Below are 22,281 nucleotides of genomic sequence, written 5' to 3' on the forward strand. Positions count from 1 at the left end.
CTTTTTCAAGCTTGCTTGCATGAAAATAAACAGTCTTTAATTTGTTTTGCATTGAACTCTATGCAAATTTTGGGGGGCTCTTTTATGACTGTCGGGGGCTCTTTTGGCATTTCGGGGCTAATTCGCCCCGAGCCCCTGTGTATATTTTTCACTGAGCAAGTCACAGTTCGCATGCTTCTTGCATCTGCTACACTGTGAAATATTGTCACATTCACATATCCATGATAGAATATAGATGTGGTATCCCATGATAGAGTGAAGATCTGTCCATGTCTGTCTTACAACATGACCATAGGCCCCTTCTCACAGATAGCAGCAAACTATTGCTATATTTTCCTTTATTGGATATTCATATAAAAGGTGTGATAATAATATGATAAACCATGAATGAGAGTTTTCTCATTGTACTGAAAAACTAACCTGTAGTGGAATATACACTGTAAGTACAATACTTGAATATAAGTATGGATAGTTGCTAGTTTATTCATGATATAAATGAATATAGCCACTTGATTGCAGAAAAGGGGAAAGAAAGGCTAAAATGTCATGATTCTTCACGTTCATACATCTCTTGTGTTCAAGCAATAATAAACACTTTAAAATAGTCAGTTGATTCTCCCTCCCAGTTCAGATGTTATTAATACACACTGATCTAGATGGTTGTAAGGATTTTCTCTTCAAAATCAGTTCAAAGGGCAATCCAACCCTTGTAATAAGTTCATTCCAAGTCATACAATTTTGAAAAATTGGAATTTGAGTCATTTTGTGTGTTAAAACTATTGGAAATGTTGTCCACTACTACATCACAGAGACATTTTGAAGAGCCCATATTTACCTACAGTGATTGCAACTTTCAAAAATTCATAGCTTTTTTTAATTTTTTGTCTGATTTCATTTAAACTTTCACCAGTCTGCTTCTCAGATTTTTCTGCTTTCCTCTGGAAGTAGTTTTCTATCAAGGTTAGATACCCTTTAAGAAGCGAGAAACCTGAGTTGCATTGTCGTAACTATCATTGTCCTGCATTCTACAGACTTCATTTGAATGAGTTTTTTGTGGAAAAATGTCTTTATTCAAAAGAAGAACATTTCACAATGATTTTTCCTTATTTTTTGACACCTGCCAATGCTGCAAATAGCCTTTAACTCTCAAAATTCTGAATATTAAACATGCAACTTGGCATGTCTCACGATAGATCCGCATCAGTCTCAAATACGTGACAATCAGTAATTGGAAACCTTGGTTTATCCCCAAGTAAAGTCTGATGCCTGATACTGACAAGGCTGACTGAGTTTGGAGACTTGGAGCTCATTCACACATCAGACTGGAAAGCATGATGGGTTTTTTTGCAGCAGGTTATTTTTTTTGTAACGTTCATGTATGTGAATATCAAGTGGGGTGCAAAAATGAACCTGTGTGCAACAAGGGTTGTGCGTCTATCCTCTATCTGTGAGTTATAAGGTACAACATTATGATGGGCAATATGTTTATGTTGTTTTTGCCTCGGTTGAAATCCGTACCGACTTTCAGCAACATATGTGAACGAGCCTTTTGAGTGACATGGTCCATGCACTCCAGCAGGCGTGGTGAGGCTTCACGCCTACTTTGTTCCATCTTCTTTTTACCCCCCCTCCCCCCCTCTCTTCACCTCTTCACCTCTTCACCTCTGCACCATCCCTCCATTTGTTCCTTCCATGTTGCTTGATAAAAGATTACTCCATACATAAATTTACCTGTGATGCAAGACTGTGCCATATTTGTTGTAACTCAGTTGCATCTTCTCACCACCTCAGTAATCAGACGTGTAGTCTTGATTAATTTTCACATCCAAATTTGGTCTTTACACAGTGCGTATATAAAAATTGTTAACTTTGCGAGATTCCCCTTCAAAAGTTATATCCTGTTAGACATTTTAAAGAGTGACTAATATTCTGTCTGATGATACATTATTGTATCTCTGCTGCCACGGATGATTGAGTAGCAGTCTTGGGCTAAAGCAATGTATGTGGGTTAAAAGCCCTTACACTCTGTTATTTCAGTCCAAAAACAATTACTGACGTGTTCAAATTGATTTTGTGCCATAAAATAGTAAAGGTAATAATGTCAACTCAGACTTAAGGACAGGCTCTTTTACATGTGCTGGTCATTGAGTCATTCAAAATTAACAAAGTTTACGGATGCTATCTACCAATTTTTTTCAAGGGGGTCTACTGTCTATATTTATTTATTAATTAATTGATTTCTTATCTTTTGCCATGGTAGCCGATTCACTAATACATGTAAGTAGTGGTTTTCCGTCTTTATCTTTGGTAGTCTTCATCATGATGTTATTGCAGGCATTTACTGAATCTTTGATGTTATAAAACCTCCAAGTTTTCATGTGATGTTCGAGACAAATGCATGTACACTGTACACTGCCCTATATGTTGAGTGTCTTTTGTTTGCATTTTGATTTTGATTATCATAGAGTATTTGATGATCCCTTTTCCTAAATGATAAATTATTCAGAAAAACTTACAAAAGTAGGTATAAAATGCAATTTTTTTACTACAAGAAAGATGATTTTACTGACAGCTCCAGCTCACAAACCTTGTAAGAATGTAATCGATCATTATCATGTAGAGGCGATGTAGTCGAGTGGGAATGCAAAGGTCGCAGGTTCGATCCCTGGCACGTCGCTTGTCTTCCAGAAAGCAAGGCATTTTACTGTACATTGCTCCTCTCCACCCATGTGTTGAATGGGTAGCCAGTATGATGCAAACATCAATCAGTTTGGATTAGCATGTGGGTGCCTGGCAAAAGGGCAACAGGTTGGAATGCTCCTAAGGGAGTAGAGATTGTGAACTGTAAAGTGCATGATCGTCACAGAATCCAGTGACCGCGGTATTAATACTGTATAAAAGCTTAGGTGAGTTACACTGTACCTGGTAAAGTGATGAATAATAAACAGGTATTATTAATATAGAAGTCTTACACCAGTGACATGTATAAATGATTGATTACAACTTTATTTATCATGTCTGTCAGTTCACAAATCTCTAGACAAATACTCCCAGACAAGAGTTGATATTTACACCATGCCTGATAAATAGCCATACTGACACATCGCTGAACTTGTGGTGGTCTGTAAGAGGCAAACTATAAATGAAGGACGGTTCAACCGAAGGTGTACAACATGTAGGCCTACTTATTTTTTATTTCACCTGCAGCTCAAAGAAATTCAATGTGGATTTGTTTATGATGGGGGGGGGGGGGTCCATAACTTGGTTTTTAGTAGCTGGAATGTTATTTCATTCAGTGGCCTATGCAAATTTCTTCTAGTTATCCTTGGTTTTTCATATTCTGACGCTAAATCGTCATGAAAATTATGACAAACAAATGTTGTAATTACACATTTTCTAATCCATATTGATGCCCATGTAAATTAAAAGAGTCCTAAAGCTACGGACATGCAAATCTTGATTTTTAAGCTGACGGATGGGAATTTCATCCTGATTTTTAACCAATGATAATTTCGCAAAAAATAAAAGAATTTACTAATTCTTTTTGGCAAACGTCAACAAGATTCTTGTTGCTCAATCACATCAGAAGTTTAGTCCACTGAACATGTCGCATTGTGCATACTTGCTGGGTACGTATCTTGAAGACCTGTGTCATATCCTTGGTGGGAGAGGAGTTTCTGGTATAAAAGAGTTGTGGAGAAATCTTTCTCTAGAAAATAAACTCTAGAAATAATTAAAAGGCTTAAATATGATTATAATGCTTAGAAAGAGAAAGGTGAACTTGCAAAGTGAGTCTAGTACTATTTGCCTTCATTTCTACAGGATTTCAACCAGAGACATTACATGGATTCTTAATCTGAAGACATCACACACAAAGGAGGATTTTTATTTTGCATAGTTACACTGGATTACAAAATGTTCCCACAAACATTCAAAACATTTTAGGCTAAAAAGTAGGGACTCATACATGCAATTCTTTGATAAGTTGTATTGGAAACTGATGTATTCACCTTAAAGGTACTATGTCCCTTTTGCAGCCAACCTCAAATTCTGTAGAACTTTGCAGGAATTATGAATATGTCATGTATGTCCTATCTGTGAAAGTTAAACGTTAGCAGTGTCCTAATATTCAAATTATGCAAGAAAACCCGTTTACTTGCTATATTTCACTGTCAGACACTATTGAGTGACTGACCGGCTTTTTGTCTTTAGAAATAACATACATGAAATGAGATGTAAAGGGTACATTAGCATTTGCCTACATCAATAACCCACTTCTTGTGATGGCCAGAATTAAACTGATTGATTTTTGTGCAGCATAAAACGTATGACCATTCGGTACAATAGTCTGAAAATCAAGACTGTTACTTATTGGCTCTATAGCTCTTAAGTCGATTTGACAACTAATAGTTGTTATTTTCAAGCCCCACCTTTTTTAGGGAAGTTTTGAATAAGTATTATCTTTCAAAAGCCGTTGGAATTTAACCTTGTCATTTTTTTGGCCTGCAAATGGGACATAGTACCTTTAAAGGTACAAGGTGTTCATCCATTACATTACCAAGGACCAACCAACACCGGTGTGTTAACCTCTAAGAGGTGTGTGCTGTCACGTATTACAGTTACAGGGTTAAGCACACCCTGTACTACTTACCTTCAAAAGGACAATTACCAAAGAAGAATGAGTCCACACTGTCTTCATGCCACGTCTTGAGAATCAGAAAGGCATTGTTAAATGACATGTTAAGCCATGGAGCTGGGTGGCTCCTTTAGAATTCATTGCTTACATGTAAGCACCCTTTTTGCTCTGAACATGTGATTTGCATGCCCCCGCCCCCCTCACACGTGGTTTGGAGCTGAGAAAGGGTCTATATGATCAGGATCAAGTATCTAGACATGCTCAGGTGCATGGTGTTGACTCACCTGTCAACTTAATTGGACCACAATCATGTGATGTCAGTGTAGGCAGGTAGCTAATACAAGAAGAGGCATTCACACCATGGCCCAATATCATACTCTATTTTAATTTTGTGCATGCTTTTTTAGAAAAAAAGTTTGTTGTTGGCAACCTAACAAGTTTGCTAGAGGTTTGTCCAACTTTGCAACATATACTATTAGTGAAAGTTGCTCTCTACAAGTACAACACTTTTTTAGATGTGTGTCTAACCTAGCATCATGTAATACACATTCAGTACATGAAAAGAGCTTGTGAAATATTAGCAACCTTTCACACTTGCACCAATATACATTCATCTATGATTGACCACTTACTATATTTAAATGTATAAATAGCAAGGGTGCCAATCTAACAAACAATTCTTGTCATTATTTTGGTTACATGACATTGTAGAAAAACTAGATCAAAAGTTATTGACACTATTGCGCTTGTTTAACTATTAAAGTAGCAAAATGTAGCAATGAGTTTTAATTTAATTTGGCATCATACATCATGAATTTACCCTTGATTAAGAGAAATAGGTGTTTATTGGCAGATGCAACATGGGTGATTGCAATTAGTAACCAAACAAAGTAAGCCTCATTGAGATGACATAATACAAGGCCAGTCTGTGCTGCATGCATTCACATGTCATCTTAATGGCTGATAAAAGATGACCTCATATGTTCATTCATCAGAGATTGCAAGGGCCGGTTCATACATGTAAATGTAGTTGGAAAATTCTGTCTTCTCAGATAACAGACATTTGCTCCAGCTGTATGCCATCCAATTTGCTATGAAATTATGAATACATTGAAACATTAAATTCTGTCCCTCTTTGAACTGATGAAATTATGTTTTCCGAGTTTTACTAGTGTTGTATACCCTTTGACCTACATAGGGGGATTGGGAGGAAGTTGGAAATAGAAGTATTTTTAGTCATCTTATACAAATGAAAAGAATTTGCCAGAAAAAAACTATTATCAAGACATTTTGACAAGGCAAGAAATAGAAGATGAATAGTTAATTGGAGAATAAAAAAGTGATGAAATTATCTGCCACTTTATTTCCAATGTCTTCATCCACAAGAAGCCAATGCATTTTCAAAAGGGAACAACATTTGAGAAAGGAATTGGAAAAGAAAGGTTGTTATGAAACTGTGAGAGAGAGAGAGAGAGAGAGAGAGAGAGAGAGAGAGAGATAACATACATTAAATTTTCATATGCTTTAATAGATAATCTAGCCAACAAAAAAATAATCCTCTAAACACAAATCCTATCACTGCATGGGCAAATATAAGAACTAACACTCTCAGATTTCAAGAATACGGATAGAAAAGAACATTAATGTGGATTTTCTTCTCCTTATGAGAATTTTCTCCCGTCTACAGATCCTCGAGAGGCGTCAGGAAAATGTATGACATGAAAAGACTTTGTAGTGGCTGTGTTGAGAGAGGCATAGGTTGAATGTCATAGTGATTAGTCCAGACAAGTTGGACAAGAGTGTGCAAAATGCTGGCTTGCACTTTAATTGTCAACAAAATAACATTTGAGAACATGATCTTCAGGAAGTAATTTGGCAGTGATCCTTTCAGCAAATTAGAGTAGTGTAGATGAGTACTGTTTGAAAAATTCTCTGGCCTTTTCATTCTCTCATAATACAATAAGCCACTTCACGGTTGCAGTCTGAGCATGAGCAGAATAAAGGTCATTGCAGAACAAATTTTGAAATACACGGAGACAAAATACTGGATACGTGCTCATAAGAGTTATGTAATCATTATTCATTCATGCAAAAGCAGTGCACTCCATGATACACAGGTGGAAGTATTCTTTGAAAAGGGGAAACAAAGGCTACTTAATAGCACCTCCATCGCTGGAGGAGTGATTATTTCAAAATGTACAAAGTGGGACCTCTTCATGTTTTGAATTCAGGGTCATTGCAGTAATGTGCTAAACGTGAACTGGTCTATCCTCACTTCAAATGACCAAATGATCTGATAAGTTTGAGGAGCAAGACCAGGCCTGCCTGGCTGGATCATTGAACGTGTTGGCTCTACTATCTACTAAAGATATGAACGTATTCAGGGAAAAAAATACTATAACAATTTCGGGGGCTACTTTTCAAGCTTGCTTGCATGAAAATAACACTCTTTATTTTGTTTTACATTGAACTCTATTCAATTTTTTGGGGCTCTTTTATGACTTTCGGGGGCTTTTTGGGCATTTCGGGTGCTAATTCGCCGCGAGTCCCCATGTATTTTTACCCTGAATGTATTCCCTGCTGAAATCTAGAAGGGTTCTATCTCTATGCATGATATACATGTTAATGCCCTTTTGCCTCTCTGCAGATGAAGTGTTTGATAAGTCTGTTAGATCATTTGCTCCCTCATGTCACATTAATTTACATATACCTCCCCCCCCCCGCCCCCTCAAGAAAAGGGTGAACTTCAAAATTCTTTTGAATTTAGTCATATTTTATGAATTATAAATGTGAGTCCTGAATATCATGTGGGTTTAAATTCATTCAGCTGGAAAGAGCTATATATCGCCAGCTGAAAGGTCGTTACTACCATTGACAATGTATGTTCCTCTTATGGCTTTCTTGCAGGCACTCGAAGAATGCTAGGGTATTCAGGCAATGCAGGCAAATATTCCTCGTTTGTAAATGTAAGACATACAGTGTTACAAACCTCACCCTCTACCCTTGATATAACACACTGTAGACCAGTTACGCCTTGGTTATACATGACATGATAAACCACCTCTACAAACTATCACAGAAAAATACACTGACGTACATGAGCATAGTATGCTTGATATTTCTTATAATCCACAGATATTAAAGTATGAGCATGTTTAAGGGCTTATTGCACACTGCTACTTTTCATCTTAATAAATAAATAATAATAATAATAATAATTTTTTAATGCACCATGTCTGTCAAAAATGACACTCCTGTCGCAGTTGTGTGGAAAATTTTCACTAATGCCTTGCCATTCATCTACACATTAGAAAGAAAACAAAGGTTTATGTGTGAACAACGTACTAGCCATTTGTGTTGTGTAAAATCAAAATATTATGTGGAATGACAGGGACATGAATCTTGATCACTTGCATTATTTGTGAAAGTTTCATACATGCAAAAGTTTGTAGGTTTTTGAAGGTAGTCCATGGCCAGGACTAACTCTGGAGTCTACCCTAGATATGAACACACTATAGACCAACTAGGCCTTGTTCACACTTGATGTGATTAACCACCTCAAAATACTCCTACAGTAAAATGAAATAACAGAAGCATGGTATGCTTAAAATGTCTGTATCTCATAACTTAGGGGCCTGGTTGTACCAAGCTACAATACTATTCTTCTCTTCAACTCCAATTTGTTATCACATGTGACTGAGATGGCTTTATTTTCCTGCAATGTTAGTTTTTGCTGGTTGTCGATATGAACAAGGCCTTGGCCAAAATGCCATTCAGATCATCCTCACTCCAGGGGTTGTCTTAAAGCCAGCAGTGCGGTGACAAGCTTGAAGCCAGCTGCTCCTAAACGGTCAGTTCATTGACCATTCTACTGTCCAGTAGTAGCTGGATGACCGATGATATGTTTTCACAGGTGTATAGGTTTCCGTTGGCTTTGAAGGCGACTGATAATGAATTACACTTTTTTTGGTCCATTTGTAATAATAATAATAATATGTCTTGTTTACCCAGGGTAGCCTCATCAGTATTCATACTGTTCTCCCTGAGGGCCCTGCAATCATATCATATTCATATCTCTTTGTAGAATCTTGTTGATAGCTACATGTATGTTATTTGAAAATGGTATTGACAGTGGTAAATAAAGGCAACATTATATCTTGAGGTTGAGGTTACTTATCCAATGATAATGTGACTTCGATGCAACTACAAGAAACTATTGTCTTACTCTCATTCAATTTCAACTTGTTAGCCGGCATCTTTGTCTTCAGGTCTTCTATTGTAGCTAAGCAGATTTCTTACTTGCTGGATTTAATAGGTCAAATCGTCCTTGTTTTCACGAAGTGATGGTAGTGAGGAAAATCGTAACGCAAAGTGAATGCAATTTTTTTTCACTACCGTCACTTCGTGAAAACAGCGACGAAATGTGTCATCTGCATAGACATGAATCATTACAACATGTTTACAAGCATTGCTTGCTCGTGTACAAGTTTTTGAGTTTGCAAGTCTCCCCTTTCCCCTTCACTCTCTCTCTATCTCACCCCCTCTCTCTCTCTCTCTCTCTCTCTCTCTCTCACACCCCCTCCCCCTCTCCCTATCCCTTCAATCTCTCTTCCTATCTACATCCTCCCCCTCTCTCTCTCTCTCTCTTTCTCTGATTGTGTTTGTTGTCCTCTACTTTTCTCTTCACTCTCTGTCTTTCTCTGTCTTTCCCTGCTTTTATTCTCTTCCCCTGCTATCCCTCTCTGTCTGTATATCTTTCTTTTTCCAAGTCTATCTCCTGACCTATTAATCTCTTTTCTTCTCACATGCAAGAATTCACTGTAGAGTATGCAAGCATGCAGTATCATTGAAACCATGATAGATGATGTCAATATTTCATGTGCTACTTTAGTTTCAGTTGTTACCATAACCTTTACCAATATATACAGGGGTTATGAGGAGAAATGTATTACTTGTGTACCAATATTTTTCATTGGTACAATGAGTATCAATGTTTTTCATTGAAGCACATGCATCAGACTGAACTGTTTTTACATTTGTTATTGTTGCTTGTTGTCTTATCTTCCATACGATAAATACAGACTACAAATATAACAATATACATTTAAAAAAAATTTTTTTATTGGAGTGTTGCAATGCTTGCTTCCTTCTCTAGTTTTAAATTTTGATTTCTGTTCTTCTTTTAAACATTCTTTTAATCAGTTGACTGCTAAATGTGTTACTTCCTATAGACTTAGTACATGAACCATACGGTTCTTGTAGGTAATGGGTGGATGCTGGTTGCATTTAAGCTAAGTGTTTTACCTGGACTTGTTCATTCATGTACAGGCTCTTCTTACATGGACATGTAGATTGCAGAAGCAATTTATGGAATAGGCTTTATCAAGTGATCCCCTGCCTTGCACTACCCTGCCCTACATCAGACCCCCTTTTTACAAATGACATGAATAGGGGCTGTGGCATAGCTAAAGTCCAGCCAGTGAAAGGGGGGGGGGGGGGGACCAATCTTATACTATGAATGAAATGTGAATAAACAAATTGTTACGGGAGGAATCCTGTCATCTTATTCTCTCATCTGTTTCCTCCCCCTCCCTTTCCTTTTCTCTCATATTTGTTTCTGTCATTATATTGGGGGAACATACTCACTGTGCCCCTGCCAGCAGGTACATAGAGGGTGTTGGAGGTATCCTTTTCAATTCCCCCCTCTCTTCCTTTCTCTCTCTCTCTCTCTCTTTCGCTGTATATGCCATTTGATTAGGAAAGACATACGCCCCTGGGCCCCCTTAGCTACACCCTTGCATGGGAGTGACATCTTGAGCAGTCACTGACCCATTTCCCATTCCATTCCCTCTGCTCTCCAAACAATCAGTCCCAATCGAGTTTGACAAAATCAGACCTTCTCCTCACAAAAGGGTCTTATGTGCATCTAGTCAGAACATTGGGAGGGGCAAGAGGTGCATAGATGGCATGAACGTCTCGTAATGTTGTGAATTCATAATGTATGTTATGAAAAAGAAGATTGTATGGATCCCAATGTAGTGAAAATATAAGAGAGAAGAATAGAGAGAGAGAGAGAGAGAGAGAGAGAGAGAGAGAGAGAGAGAGAGAGAGAGAAATAGAGAAAGGTAGAGAATGAGAAAGGGAGATAATGAGAGAGAGGGAAAGAGAGAGACGGGGTAGGGGGAGGGAGAGGGATAGAGAGACAAGTGAGAGAGAAAAGTAGAGAAAGAAAGATAAGTAGCGAAAGAAAGACAGTGAGAGAGAAAGAGAACAATAGAAAGAGACAGACAGAAAGAAAAGAATGAAAGCAGAAAAGAGGGGGAAGAAGAAGAGATAGACAAACTTACATCTCTTCTACCAAATACAAACATATTAATGTTAACTCATAAGTTATAACCAATATAGGTCGTAAGATTTGAGATAAGAAACTTGAAACTATCAATACTGAGACTATCCATAAAATTCAAACATCAGAAATGCCCTTCTGCTGCTAACACATACACACACTGACTGGCCATGTAGTGAACCAACAGTCTTTCTTTTATGCACCCACATATACTGGAGACAGTTTTGTTAGTCCATCATGAAGTTGAGATATTGTGCTTACTCCTCTGCTGTTGCCTAAGACCATTACATTGGAGTAGGCAGGGTCTAACTGCAGGGTCTAACTGCAGGGTCTTACTGCTGGGTCTTACTGTCGGGGGCCAGGAGCGGAGATTTTCTTTCCTTGGAATTTTATTCTGGATTAACGACCATGTCTTTCTGTGATTTGTGTGTGACACTCACGGATGTGCTTTTATTATCTGCAGTATTAGGAGGACCAATCTCCACTTCTTGCTTGCTCTTTCATAATATCTTACTGATATATCTTGGTTCTGTGAAGAGCAACTAGAGTATTGTAATTAAATAGTATAAGTATTTTGGGTTTAAATGCTACAAAGTATGGCAGAGTTTGTGTATGATTATTCTACTTTATGGATGCTCAATTTTCTTTACATATTTTGAAGACAGCAAAAGTTAATAAAAACACAGAATACAATACATCAAGTCTGAAACTTGTGAAATTCCAAAATATAAACTGAAAATTAAATCTAATTTTACAGTCATAGGTTCCTGTATATGTTTCTATTTTCCTTATTTGAAGTACATATTTAGTCATTCCTGATGTGATATTGAGACAGGCTAATCACACTAGCTAGCTCTCACTTCATATCTAATGATGATTTCATTTCCATGACATGAACTGAAATAAAGAGTAGACTAGTCTTGGGATAGTTGTAACCTTTGACCTGATCTGTACTGTGTTGCCAATTTGAGACTGGAGGGAAGCAACCTTTCTACAGTGACCTTCGTCATCCTGGGACATCCAAACTGCATGACATGCGATTCCCAAGTATGCCTTAGTCAACAGTAACCTAAGCAAGCCACTCGATGACCAGCAAACAAACGCCAGGCAGCTGGTTCTAAAAATTACTGGGAGTTTGTTTAAGGTTCTCTCAGAGTCATCCAATTTAAAGTTACTCTGCTTGTCCTTACAAAAATGAAAACAGAAAGAAAGAAGAGGGAAGAGAGAGGAAAGTATACTTCTTCGATATTGCCCTGAAGCAGTGCAATTTTTCAGGGTCTTTTATTTTCATGCTCTCTGTTGTTCTGTGCTTTATATCTTGATTAAGTTTCAGTGTTTTTATCAAATTATATTTCAATTAGTTTGCTACCATTACAGGGTGCGCCAAGAGGTGCAAACACACACTCCTCAGCCTCGTTGCCTGAAGCAATTCTCCCCCTCCTCTTGAAAACAACAACACCTAGTAGTCTAGTAATTTCTTTTTCCTTTAGACTTACTCAAGAACATCCCTCTCCCTGCCGAGTAAGGTTGACTCTCTCTGGAATGGTTGTAAAATAATTTATGTAGCTCCTGTTGAGTTTATTTGTCTGGCTATTTTTGTATATGAAAATATGAAAGTATACTCCATCATACTTGCTACAAGAGACTGGTGATGTATTTTGGGAAGCAGGACGGGCCATGAAATCTCAACACTCTCTAGATGCTAACAATTTATCTCCCAGGTGACATCATCTGCAGGAGTTTTATACTGTTTAAACGCCGAACATAAAATATCAACATTGCCACAGGATCATGTCATGAGAAATGGACTGTAATATATCTTAGAGGTCATGGGGTTATTAAAGTTAACCCTTTGCTTACTGTAGTGGATCCCATGTAGTACTGCCAGTGCACGACTCATCGTTTTCAAGGTTGTGAGTGTTAATGAATGCAACTTGAAGAGATTTTTTAACCCTGAAGAATGAACTAGGTGAAAAAACATGAATAATTTCACGTTCGCCTCGTTCCTTTAACAAGAATTTGTATTGGACATCCCTTTTGATGTCCCATGCCAGAATCAAGCCCCAAAGCGTTGGCAATGGATTGTGAAGAGATCATGGTGAATGACTGCTGTAAGGTTGTGGAAAGACATCTTCATATAGCACCTCTGGGGATTGTTAAAGCAAACATACTCTTCTTTTTTCGTCTTGCGCTGTCATGAAATCGACCATGCCCTTGTACGGAATTGCAAATAAGTCAGATGGGATGAGCTAAAGTATGTTCAGACTTCAGATATATATTGAGCCAACAGTATGTCTTTGATAGTTTTATTTAACATTTTGTTAAGCTGGTCAAGTCGTCTCAAGACTGTGTGATCTTCACTGCATTGTGATTGAACTGATCACTACTCAATATCAATGTAAAAGATGGGTAGATGGGTTGTATGAAATATTTCAAGTACTTGAGAATATTTATATTCAATAATGCTGTCTTGTCATCAACATTGGAGAACAAGGAATTGCTCAAATCTTTTTCAAGAATAATCAAAATCTGATCTGTTCTGCAATGAAAACACACATCTCTAGAAAAATGGAAGGAAAAAAAGTACAAGTATGATACAAAGGACAGTTTGACCCAAGCTTGAATGTTCATGGTAGTTGGGCATATCTCTTCCATCACGAAAGACTGTGCTGTTTATACCTTCACCATAGAGACGCTGATTCAGTGACACGTGAGGCATGTCAGACAAGTCTTCTATTCTCTGACTGAATATTATGACTGGAATTGTTATTAACTAGGCGGAATCTGCTGGTCCACTTTGGAAAGCCATAATGCTTCTAGACAACAGCACCGTTCAATGGGACTGATGCGATCACCTTATGGAGTCTGAACAGCTAATGCACTGATATTTGAATGTTGCATTTGGATGTTTATGCACAATGAGGCAATTGACGTAGAATTGACAGCAAATGTGACTGTTGCTCATGTATAGAATACATTCTGCAGAATGGACGAGTATGTCTAAAGGTGGAAAGAAACAAGACTTTTGGAAAATGCTAAGATGTTCTGTAAGATGGTGCTTCACCTTGTGCAAGGATTGCTGAATGTGGCTGTACTGAGTCTAGGAATACATGTACATTGTGTAGAGCTGATGAACATTCCCATATCTGGAAAGAAGTAGTACATATGGAGAAGCAGAGACGGCACATCGCAATGATCACTGTTATATTAAGAGGTTGCCTCTTTGATAATCTTTGGTGATGTGCAATAATCTGGATTGAATTGTTAAAAAAATAAAAGGTATCAATACTTCTTTGGAATGTCTATAAAGCAGGACAACACCAGTCAACATTGTATACATAAGTATATGTGTACATTTATCTACTTTTATTAAACTTTAGATTGTTGGATTCTAAATAATATCAATACTTCTTGGATATATGTGCGTAGGGGAAGGCAAAACTATGGAACGGTGTTTGCAGAAGTTGCCAATTGACCACTAATTGGACTTCGATTGAAGTGCAGTGATCTGGATTAGACTTTTCGCAGTTGTTTTGCACGCGAGGTTTAATTGTTTGGGAGAATTGGGATAATTGTTCCCTAGGGAAAAACCTAATTGATCTCTGTCTGTGTGTGTGTGTCTCCTTTTCTCTCTCTCTCTCTCTCTCTCTCTCTCTCTCTCCTCTCTCCCTCTCTCGCTCTCCCTCTTTCTCTCCTTCTCCCTCTTTCTCTCCTCTCTCACTCACTCTCTCTCTCTCTCTCTCTCTCTCTCTCTCTCTCTCTCTCTCTCTCTCCCTCTCTCACTGGACTGGTCTCATTATTACAAGGAATGTTTGATGAGCACTAATTGCCTTTTTTTCTCATATTGGGATATTTGAAGCCTATTACGCTCAGGATTGTAGAGTTTTCATTTCTATTCATGGAGATCTTGCATCACTTGAAAACTAAGCATCGCTGGAATATAGATCTGGATGTACCTCTTTGATAAGTTATGATCCTTGAATGAACCTCGCCAGTGTGAAAGGATTGTCATATTGATTTTTGTTTGGATGTGAGAATAGCCACTGATAATAATTTAAAAAGGAAATTCAATAACTCATCCTTCCTAGAAACTGCAGTAACTTTTGAAAATACTCAAAATGATAGCTCAGCTTTGAATATTCTTAAACTGGAAGTACTGAATGGATTGTACTCTTGTTTATAGATATGTCATAGGTGTGTTTACTACAATTTATACTTCAGTATATCATGATGTTTACAGATCTAGTTGATACAAGGATAACATTGGATAAAATTGGAGAGATGCAAATTTCCATATGAATTAATTTACTCACTCTCACTGTAAGGTCCTACCAGCATATTTTGAGCTGCTAAGTTTTGTATGATTGAAGTTGAGTGATTTGAGGCTTTGACTGAATGCAGATCTGATTTGTTAGTATACTGTCAGACCTCTTCTACTACGTGATTAAATTGTTTGGTTGATCTGTGTGTAGGCTAATCACCACAGGCAGATTGTCATTTTACAGTTGACATTGAACTTAGTAAGGACCATCAGCATACTTCTGTCTCTACCTGCCTACTGTAACAATTAAACCTATTCACTGACATAGAACACAGTTTGAAAGTTTTGAAGCTGATACCATTTAGCGATACATGTATGATCTACTGATATTCACCATGCCTTTAAAGGATGAGTAAGTGAGCGTATTTCAGATTTTTGAAAGATATTCAGTCCATTTTCTGTCTGCATATTGAACTTCTTGAAGATGTTATGGAAATAAGCAGTCTCCATTGTGGATTTACTTCAAATATTGTTCAAGTGAAACAACTTGGATGAGGGAGGATGCAAGTATCGACGTGGACATGCCTGCTGTTTGAAACCAGGCAGTGATATTGTGATAGATGTCTGTATCCTATTCATCATAGAAAAACATTGGAAATTATACCTTGGAATATATCAGAGAGCTAAGTCAACTGTAGGTGGAGACCATCTGAAATTGATGATTGCGAATCCTAATAAGACCTTCTGAAAGAATGAGTTGGAAACATGTTGAATTGTTAATTGCAAACCAGAGAAACCTTTCTGGAATTAAAGTGACTTAGACCTTGTGAAGAACAAACTTGAACCCCTGAGGATATCTGTCTGTGAAATTGCACAGTCTTGATTGTTATGTCTGCTCGTCATCTTGTTCTGATCATGTTGGAGATTGAGGTTGAGATCCTAGCTTACGTCCTAGCTTGGTGTTCCTGCGTTGCTTTCTTCTGGATCCAAAACAGTGTCTCTGAACCATCTCCTTCACCAGCCATCAACAGGGTAAATGAAAGCTCAACTATATTTTGTCTGTAAAGACCCATAAGGTATTTATTTGAAAATACTTAAATACATGTACAGCAGTTGACAAATCCTTTTCATTTATGCAGAACCGTTAATCCAAGAAGAGCACCAACTTAGTTATCCAATTTGTGTTCTGGCAATTGTAGTATAAAGGCGAGTGAAAAGTGAGCAGGCGCCGCCCAAATTTTAACTCCGCGCTAAAACTTCAGCGGCGACCGAGCGATGCCTGGGCAGAATTGGTTAAAAACTCGCCGCTCGGCCGCCGAGCAGACTACTTTTGGGTAATGTGACCATAGCATAAATGAAATATTTTATCACCACACACACGCATCCATACGTTTGAATACCTTTCCTTGACAAACGACTTGGCATAGTACGTCACGTTAGGCCTTTAAACAAAAAAGATGTTGTATTGCCCTTGAGGTGCCAGATTTCTCAGTTTTGAATGCTTTAATATTTTTTTTCTCAAAAAATAGATTTCAATATTTTGGGGTCGATTGCAAAGGGCAATACAACTTTTTTTTGAGGCCAGGCCTTATCAAGAAAATGGCATGTCTTGCTGAGAAACTACGTTGCTTGATGATGCCTCCCTCATACACTTTGGGGGAATCTTGTAGATTGATTGGAAAGAATACAATAAATCTCTCAGAATAACTACCGTATCAAGTTATTTCTTGGGGTGAGGTTTCCTTTAATGACACCTAGATCAGACTGATTTTGGAAGTTATCTGCTCCAGAAAGGATAAATTCATTTTCTGTTAAAACACATTCAAGTCAAGTAAATGTATAAATGCAGATACATGTAAATCAAAACAATGACAAATATAATGTGTTCATTTTGAGACTCAATAATGAATTAAGAAAAATCAAGAAATGCCTGTATTGGCTTTGTATTCTAAATTTGCAGTGTTCAGATTTTGAATGATATAAATTTGATTTCAGTTAAGAATTGAAGTATTCAACACAAAATCTAGTATAACCTTAATGACATATTGTTCAAATAAATTTGTTTCCTCATTTCAGTGCTGATAATTGTGTCCATTGTTAAAAAAAACAGAAGGGAAGCATGACAAACACCTTGCAAGAAAAACAGGGATGTTTGATAGCCGCAAAGGTGTATTATACAAGTGTTTCCTGGTACATATCATTCCCTGAAGCAAAGATTCTTCATCTATGTCATATTATCCAAACATGAGGATAATCTCTCCATCACCCCTCAACTCTTGTTTGTTTTTGATGATGGTACATGCTTCCTAAACAGCTCTAAGGCCTGTATTGAGTAGCATCACATGAAGTATGGGTTCATGCAGATGAACTTCCTTCCAGTACTAGGTCTCAGTACACAATTATGTTTGTGTGAAAGAGCACAGGACTTGCTTTTGCAGTTGCATATTTTTGTTGCTGTTTGTTAGTTTTTGTTGTTGTTATACTTTATGCCCCACTTGAGTAACACCCTGTGCTAAATTGTAATTGTCAAGGGTTCTAGATTATTCTGCAAAATTTTTACAAAATGTCCACAACATACAATATTCCATTCTTGTATACAAGTGATTATAGGCTTCTTATGTATGATATTGATTATTATAAAGCTATCATAATGCACAATGTTAATAACCTATGCATAATGTTTGTGCCAATTGGAACACGTGGAACACAAATGTCAACAGAAATTAAAAAATTGAAGTTTACTTTATGAAAGAAATCTAAGATCCCCAACAGCAATGCCAGATGGATCAAAAATATATTTCACAGACCAATTTTTACTCTTGCATTTAATAGAAAACACTCTGTTCCTTTCCTTAATTATTAACAATGAAAGAAAATTGAGTCTCATGGAAAGTAGATTTTATTTCAATTCACCATACAATTTGAAAGATGGATCAAAAATATTTTTGTACTAACTATGTTAACTTTTTTCAGCGGGCGGGGGAGTGGATAATACTATTCAACGCCCAGTGATAAACAAGGAAAGGAAGTGGAGTTTTATAGAAAGCAGTGTGTGGCAAACGAGTTTGTTGTTGGTAGATTTATTTGGATCCTGAAGCATGCATAATATCACACCCTTCCATCAACCCATCCCTCCTCCTCCTCCTCCTCCTCCTCCTCCTCCTCTCCTCCCCTCCTCCTCCTCCTCCTCCTCCTCCTCCTCCTCCTCCTCCTCCTCCTCCTCCTCCTCCTCCTCCTCCCCCTCCTCCTCCTCCTCCTCCTCCTCCTCCTCCTCCTCCTCCTCCTCCTCCTCCTCCTCCTCCTCCTCCTCCTCCTCCTCCTCCTCCTCCTCCCCTCCTCCTCCTCCTCCTCCTCTTCCTCCTCCTCCTCCTCCTCCTCCTCCTCCTCCTCCTCCTCCTCCTCCTCCTCCTCCTCCTCCTCCTCCTCCTCCTCCTCCTCCTCCTCCCCCTCCTCCTCCTCCTCCTCCTCCTCCTCCTCCTCCTCCTCCTCCTCCCCCTCCTCCTCCTCCTCCTCCTCCTTCTCCTCCTCCTCCTCCTCCTCCTCCTCCTCCTCCTCCTCCTCCTTCTCCTCCTCCTCCTCCCTTCCCTCCTAGCTGTCGCTGGTCTCCTCATCTCTATGGACGTGTTTGATGACACTGATTGAACATACATCTCAATCATCCCCAGGGCTGGGTTTTAAAAAGAGATGACATAGAGTCATTGCTCAAAGAGCGTTAAGGGATCTAGTGGATTTAATCATGAAATCATTTCCTTATTTCATCTTCATCTTCAACTCTGTTTGTGTCTTCTACAGTCTCTATTTATCATAATTGGAAAGCTATTAAGTCATTGAATTTAGGACGTTCTGAGAGCCAGTAGGATTAACTGTATGTAATGTATATGAGTTGTTGCCCTCCTGACTCTTGGTAAACGATAGTCTGTTGAGAGCCAGAAGGCATTAACTGAATGTAATGTATATGAGTGGTATATGAGTTAAAGCTGCTCTCCAAGCCTGCCTTGTCTCTCTAGGTGTAAAACCCATATCATGAAACCACCTCTGCGTTGACTGTGCCACAAACCCCCTGCAGCAACTAACTTCAAATGGAAAGTAAGATACCTTTCCTCCTAGCTCCCAGGAGCTCACCCAGGATCACCTCCTTGATGGATGGGGTCAGTCCAAACAACAATATTAGGGTGCAAGTTTGTGAGACATGTTGCAGGAAGCTACCCTTCCCATCCAAATCACCCTTGACCTGCCAGTTCTGCAGGCCTGATAAAAACCCAATTTAAATCGGTTTCCCGTTTTTTAATTTTTCCCGATTTTTTCTCTTCCCGATTTTGTTTTTTCAATAATTTTTTTTTTTTACCCGATTTGGTTTTTTTTTTATTCCTGATTTTATCCCAATTTTCCAGATTTTTCCCTTATTTTCCCAATTTTTCCCTTATTTTCCCAATTTTTCCCTTATTTTCCCAATTTTTCCCTTATTTTCTCTATTCTTCCCTATTTTTCCCTATTATTTCCCAATTTTTCTTACTCAAAGGGGGGGGGGGGGGAATGTTGTAAGATGCCATTTTTTCCTTGAATCCTTTTTTTTTTTTTTTTTACTCAAGGGGGGTGTGGTTTAGGGAAAAAAAAATAGTGCTCACTATCACCCCTGGTTCTGCGCTGAGGACAAGCAGCTAGAGTCAGGGGTCCTTTCTTTACCTGTTGGTTTGTCCCCCTCCTTCACAAGAACTATATGGAGCCATCACTGGGGGCACCACTAGTAGAATTGTGGCACAACATTCTCTTCTCGACAGCTTCTACTTGTACAGTCAAACCTGCCTATAGCAACCGCCCAAGGGAAACACAAAAAGTGCCCTTTGTAGACAGGTGGTCACTGAAGCAGGTTGACTGTAATAACACAAAATTTCTTCCCTTCTAACAAAAATGTCAGTATTGCACTTTGCATATATTTATTGATGCTGAATACTTCATTTATTTCCTGAACTAAATAATTTATACAGCATCCAAGTTTCTACCAACCCTGCTTCACACATGAAATAATACAGCATTTGATTTTAAACCTTTTTCCACATTTCTATCCCTTACTCGTGATTCCATGCAGGCAATACAAGGCCAGATTGAAGAGAAAAGACAAGAGATCCAGAAACTGAACCAGAATGCCCAGCAGCTAAACACAGATGGCGCCAGACAGGTTGCAGAGCCTGTGATGCTGCGAATGAACACCCAGTGGAGAGAAATTGAGCAACGATTCGCCCAGTTCAGGAAGCCAGTGAGGGAGGAGGTATTCGTAGAACGGACAATAACAGAAGTAAAGACAAGTTTCAAGTAAGCACACATTTTTTTCTTGAATTTTGTTATGCCTCCGTCCGCCCACTGAAGGTGGTGCCGGAGGCATTATATTTTCGGGCCGTCCTTCCGTCAGTCTCGCTTTCTCGTTCAGGCGATATTTGAAGAACCACCAAAGTTACGAACTTCAAACTTGATGAACTTCAAATTTGATGATAGTATTCATCAATGTAAAGGAAGACAATCTGATTAGATTTTGGAGTAACTGGGGGCGCGTTCATGCTTGATTTTGACGGCCAGAATCAGGCATCTGTTACGCGTTTAGTTTAAAACACGATTGCGTTCATGCTCACTTTTGTAGAATCACCGAAAAACGGCGATCACGATCGCTGATCGTAAACTCACAAAAAGATGCGTTTACAATTTGTAAATGCGTCTAAATGGGGTCAACGCACTGACCTCTAGTGGGTCTACGTAGCATGCGCACACAGGTTTGCGAATCCAGCTGAAGGCCACCCAAGGAGAATTGCCTGGAGAAGTGAGCATGAACAGTGCACCGTGGAACTGCGATTACGATGAGCGTTTACGATGAGCGTTACAAATCGCTCATTCTGCCTTCAAAATCAAGCATGAACGCGCCCTAAGTCAAACGTCAAATGTCACAGAACTTCTGAAAGCCAAACTATTAGCCTTGTTATCGCGATATCTCAAAATGAGGCTCAAACTTGGTGATAGCATGTTTCAACATAGGAAGAGGATCTGATAAGATTTTGGATACTTATGTCACAGGTCAAAGGTCACAGAGATCCCTTTCTGAAATTACAGGTTTAAATCTTGCTATTGTGATATATCTCAAGAACCACTATAGATATGGAGTTCAAAATTAGTGATAGTATGTATCATCATTGGAAGACAATCTGAAGTAGGTCAATGATCAAAGGTCGCAGATGTCAATTTCTGAAATTAAAGGTTTTTAGCAATATCTAAACATGGGGACATAGGAAGATGATCCAATATCGTGTTGAGGCTGGTAGGTCAAGATCATAGTCGTCAGTTGACATTTGATTATAGACTTTTTGTTTTCATTGAGATATGTCATGAATGATTTCAACCATTTCCTATACTGAATTTTGGACAGAGGCATATCCATGTAGGAGAAGCAGTTGCATTTGTCTTGTTTTTCTATTATTTGAATTTGAATTTGAATTTGAATTTGAATTTATTAACAACAACACATCACAATAATGACAGTACATATGAACAATCATATAATGCAAAGAATAATACTGATACATGTATACATAACACAAGAGTAATGTCGATTGAACAGTAATGATTTTAAAACGATATTTTTTAGACATACATCTGCATACTATTAAATGTACAAAAGATAGATATCTGTTAGCATCTGGCAATTACGAAATAGATATGTTAGGAAAGCGAGATGAAGTAGATATGTATGTTCCTGACTGAATATTTGATGTACGAGTGGGCTTGACTTACCTATGAGCTCCTTCCACGTACTGTATGATAGGAGATTGGGTGAGGGACTTCCCTAGCCGTTGCCAGGTAACAAAGGTTCTACAATTTTGTTCAGCTACCAGGGGCAATTCATTATGAAATACATAGGTGAGTACAGCTCACATGTAGATACAATTTTCAGTCACGAACATACATTTTGGTAGTCTCTGTGTTAAACTTCAGTCATTGATAACTTTAGGGGCTTAAGCATGAGTCTCTCATGTAATTGTTCAAACATTGAACATA

General features: G+C 38.3%; 1 protein-coding gene across 1 annotated transcript in view; it reads left to right on the forward strand.

The window, feature by feature from the left end:
* Positions 1-22,281, forward strand: part of dlp (dystrophin-like protein) — a gene marked incomplete at both ends in the record, with an annotated part of 108,870 nt that overhangs the window by 79,467 nt on the left and 7,122 nt on the right. The window contains 1 exon segment of the mRNA NM_214496.1: positions 20,330-20,553. Within this exon segment, the coding sequence (NP_999661.1) occupies positions 20,330-20,553 (224 nt within the window).

Source organism: Strongylocentrotus purpuratus, unplaced genomic scaffold (assembly GCF_000002235.5).
Source record: "Strongylocentrotus purpuratus isolate Spur 01 unplaced genomic scaffold, Spur_5.0 spur5_scaffold_21, whole genome shotgun sequence".
In the NCBI taxonomy this organism is placed as follows: domain Eukaryota; kingdom Metazoa; phylum Echinodermata; class Echinoidea; order Camarodonta; family Strongylocentrotidae; genus Strongylocentrotus; species Strongylocentrotus purpuratus.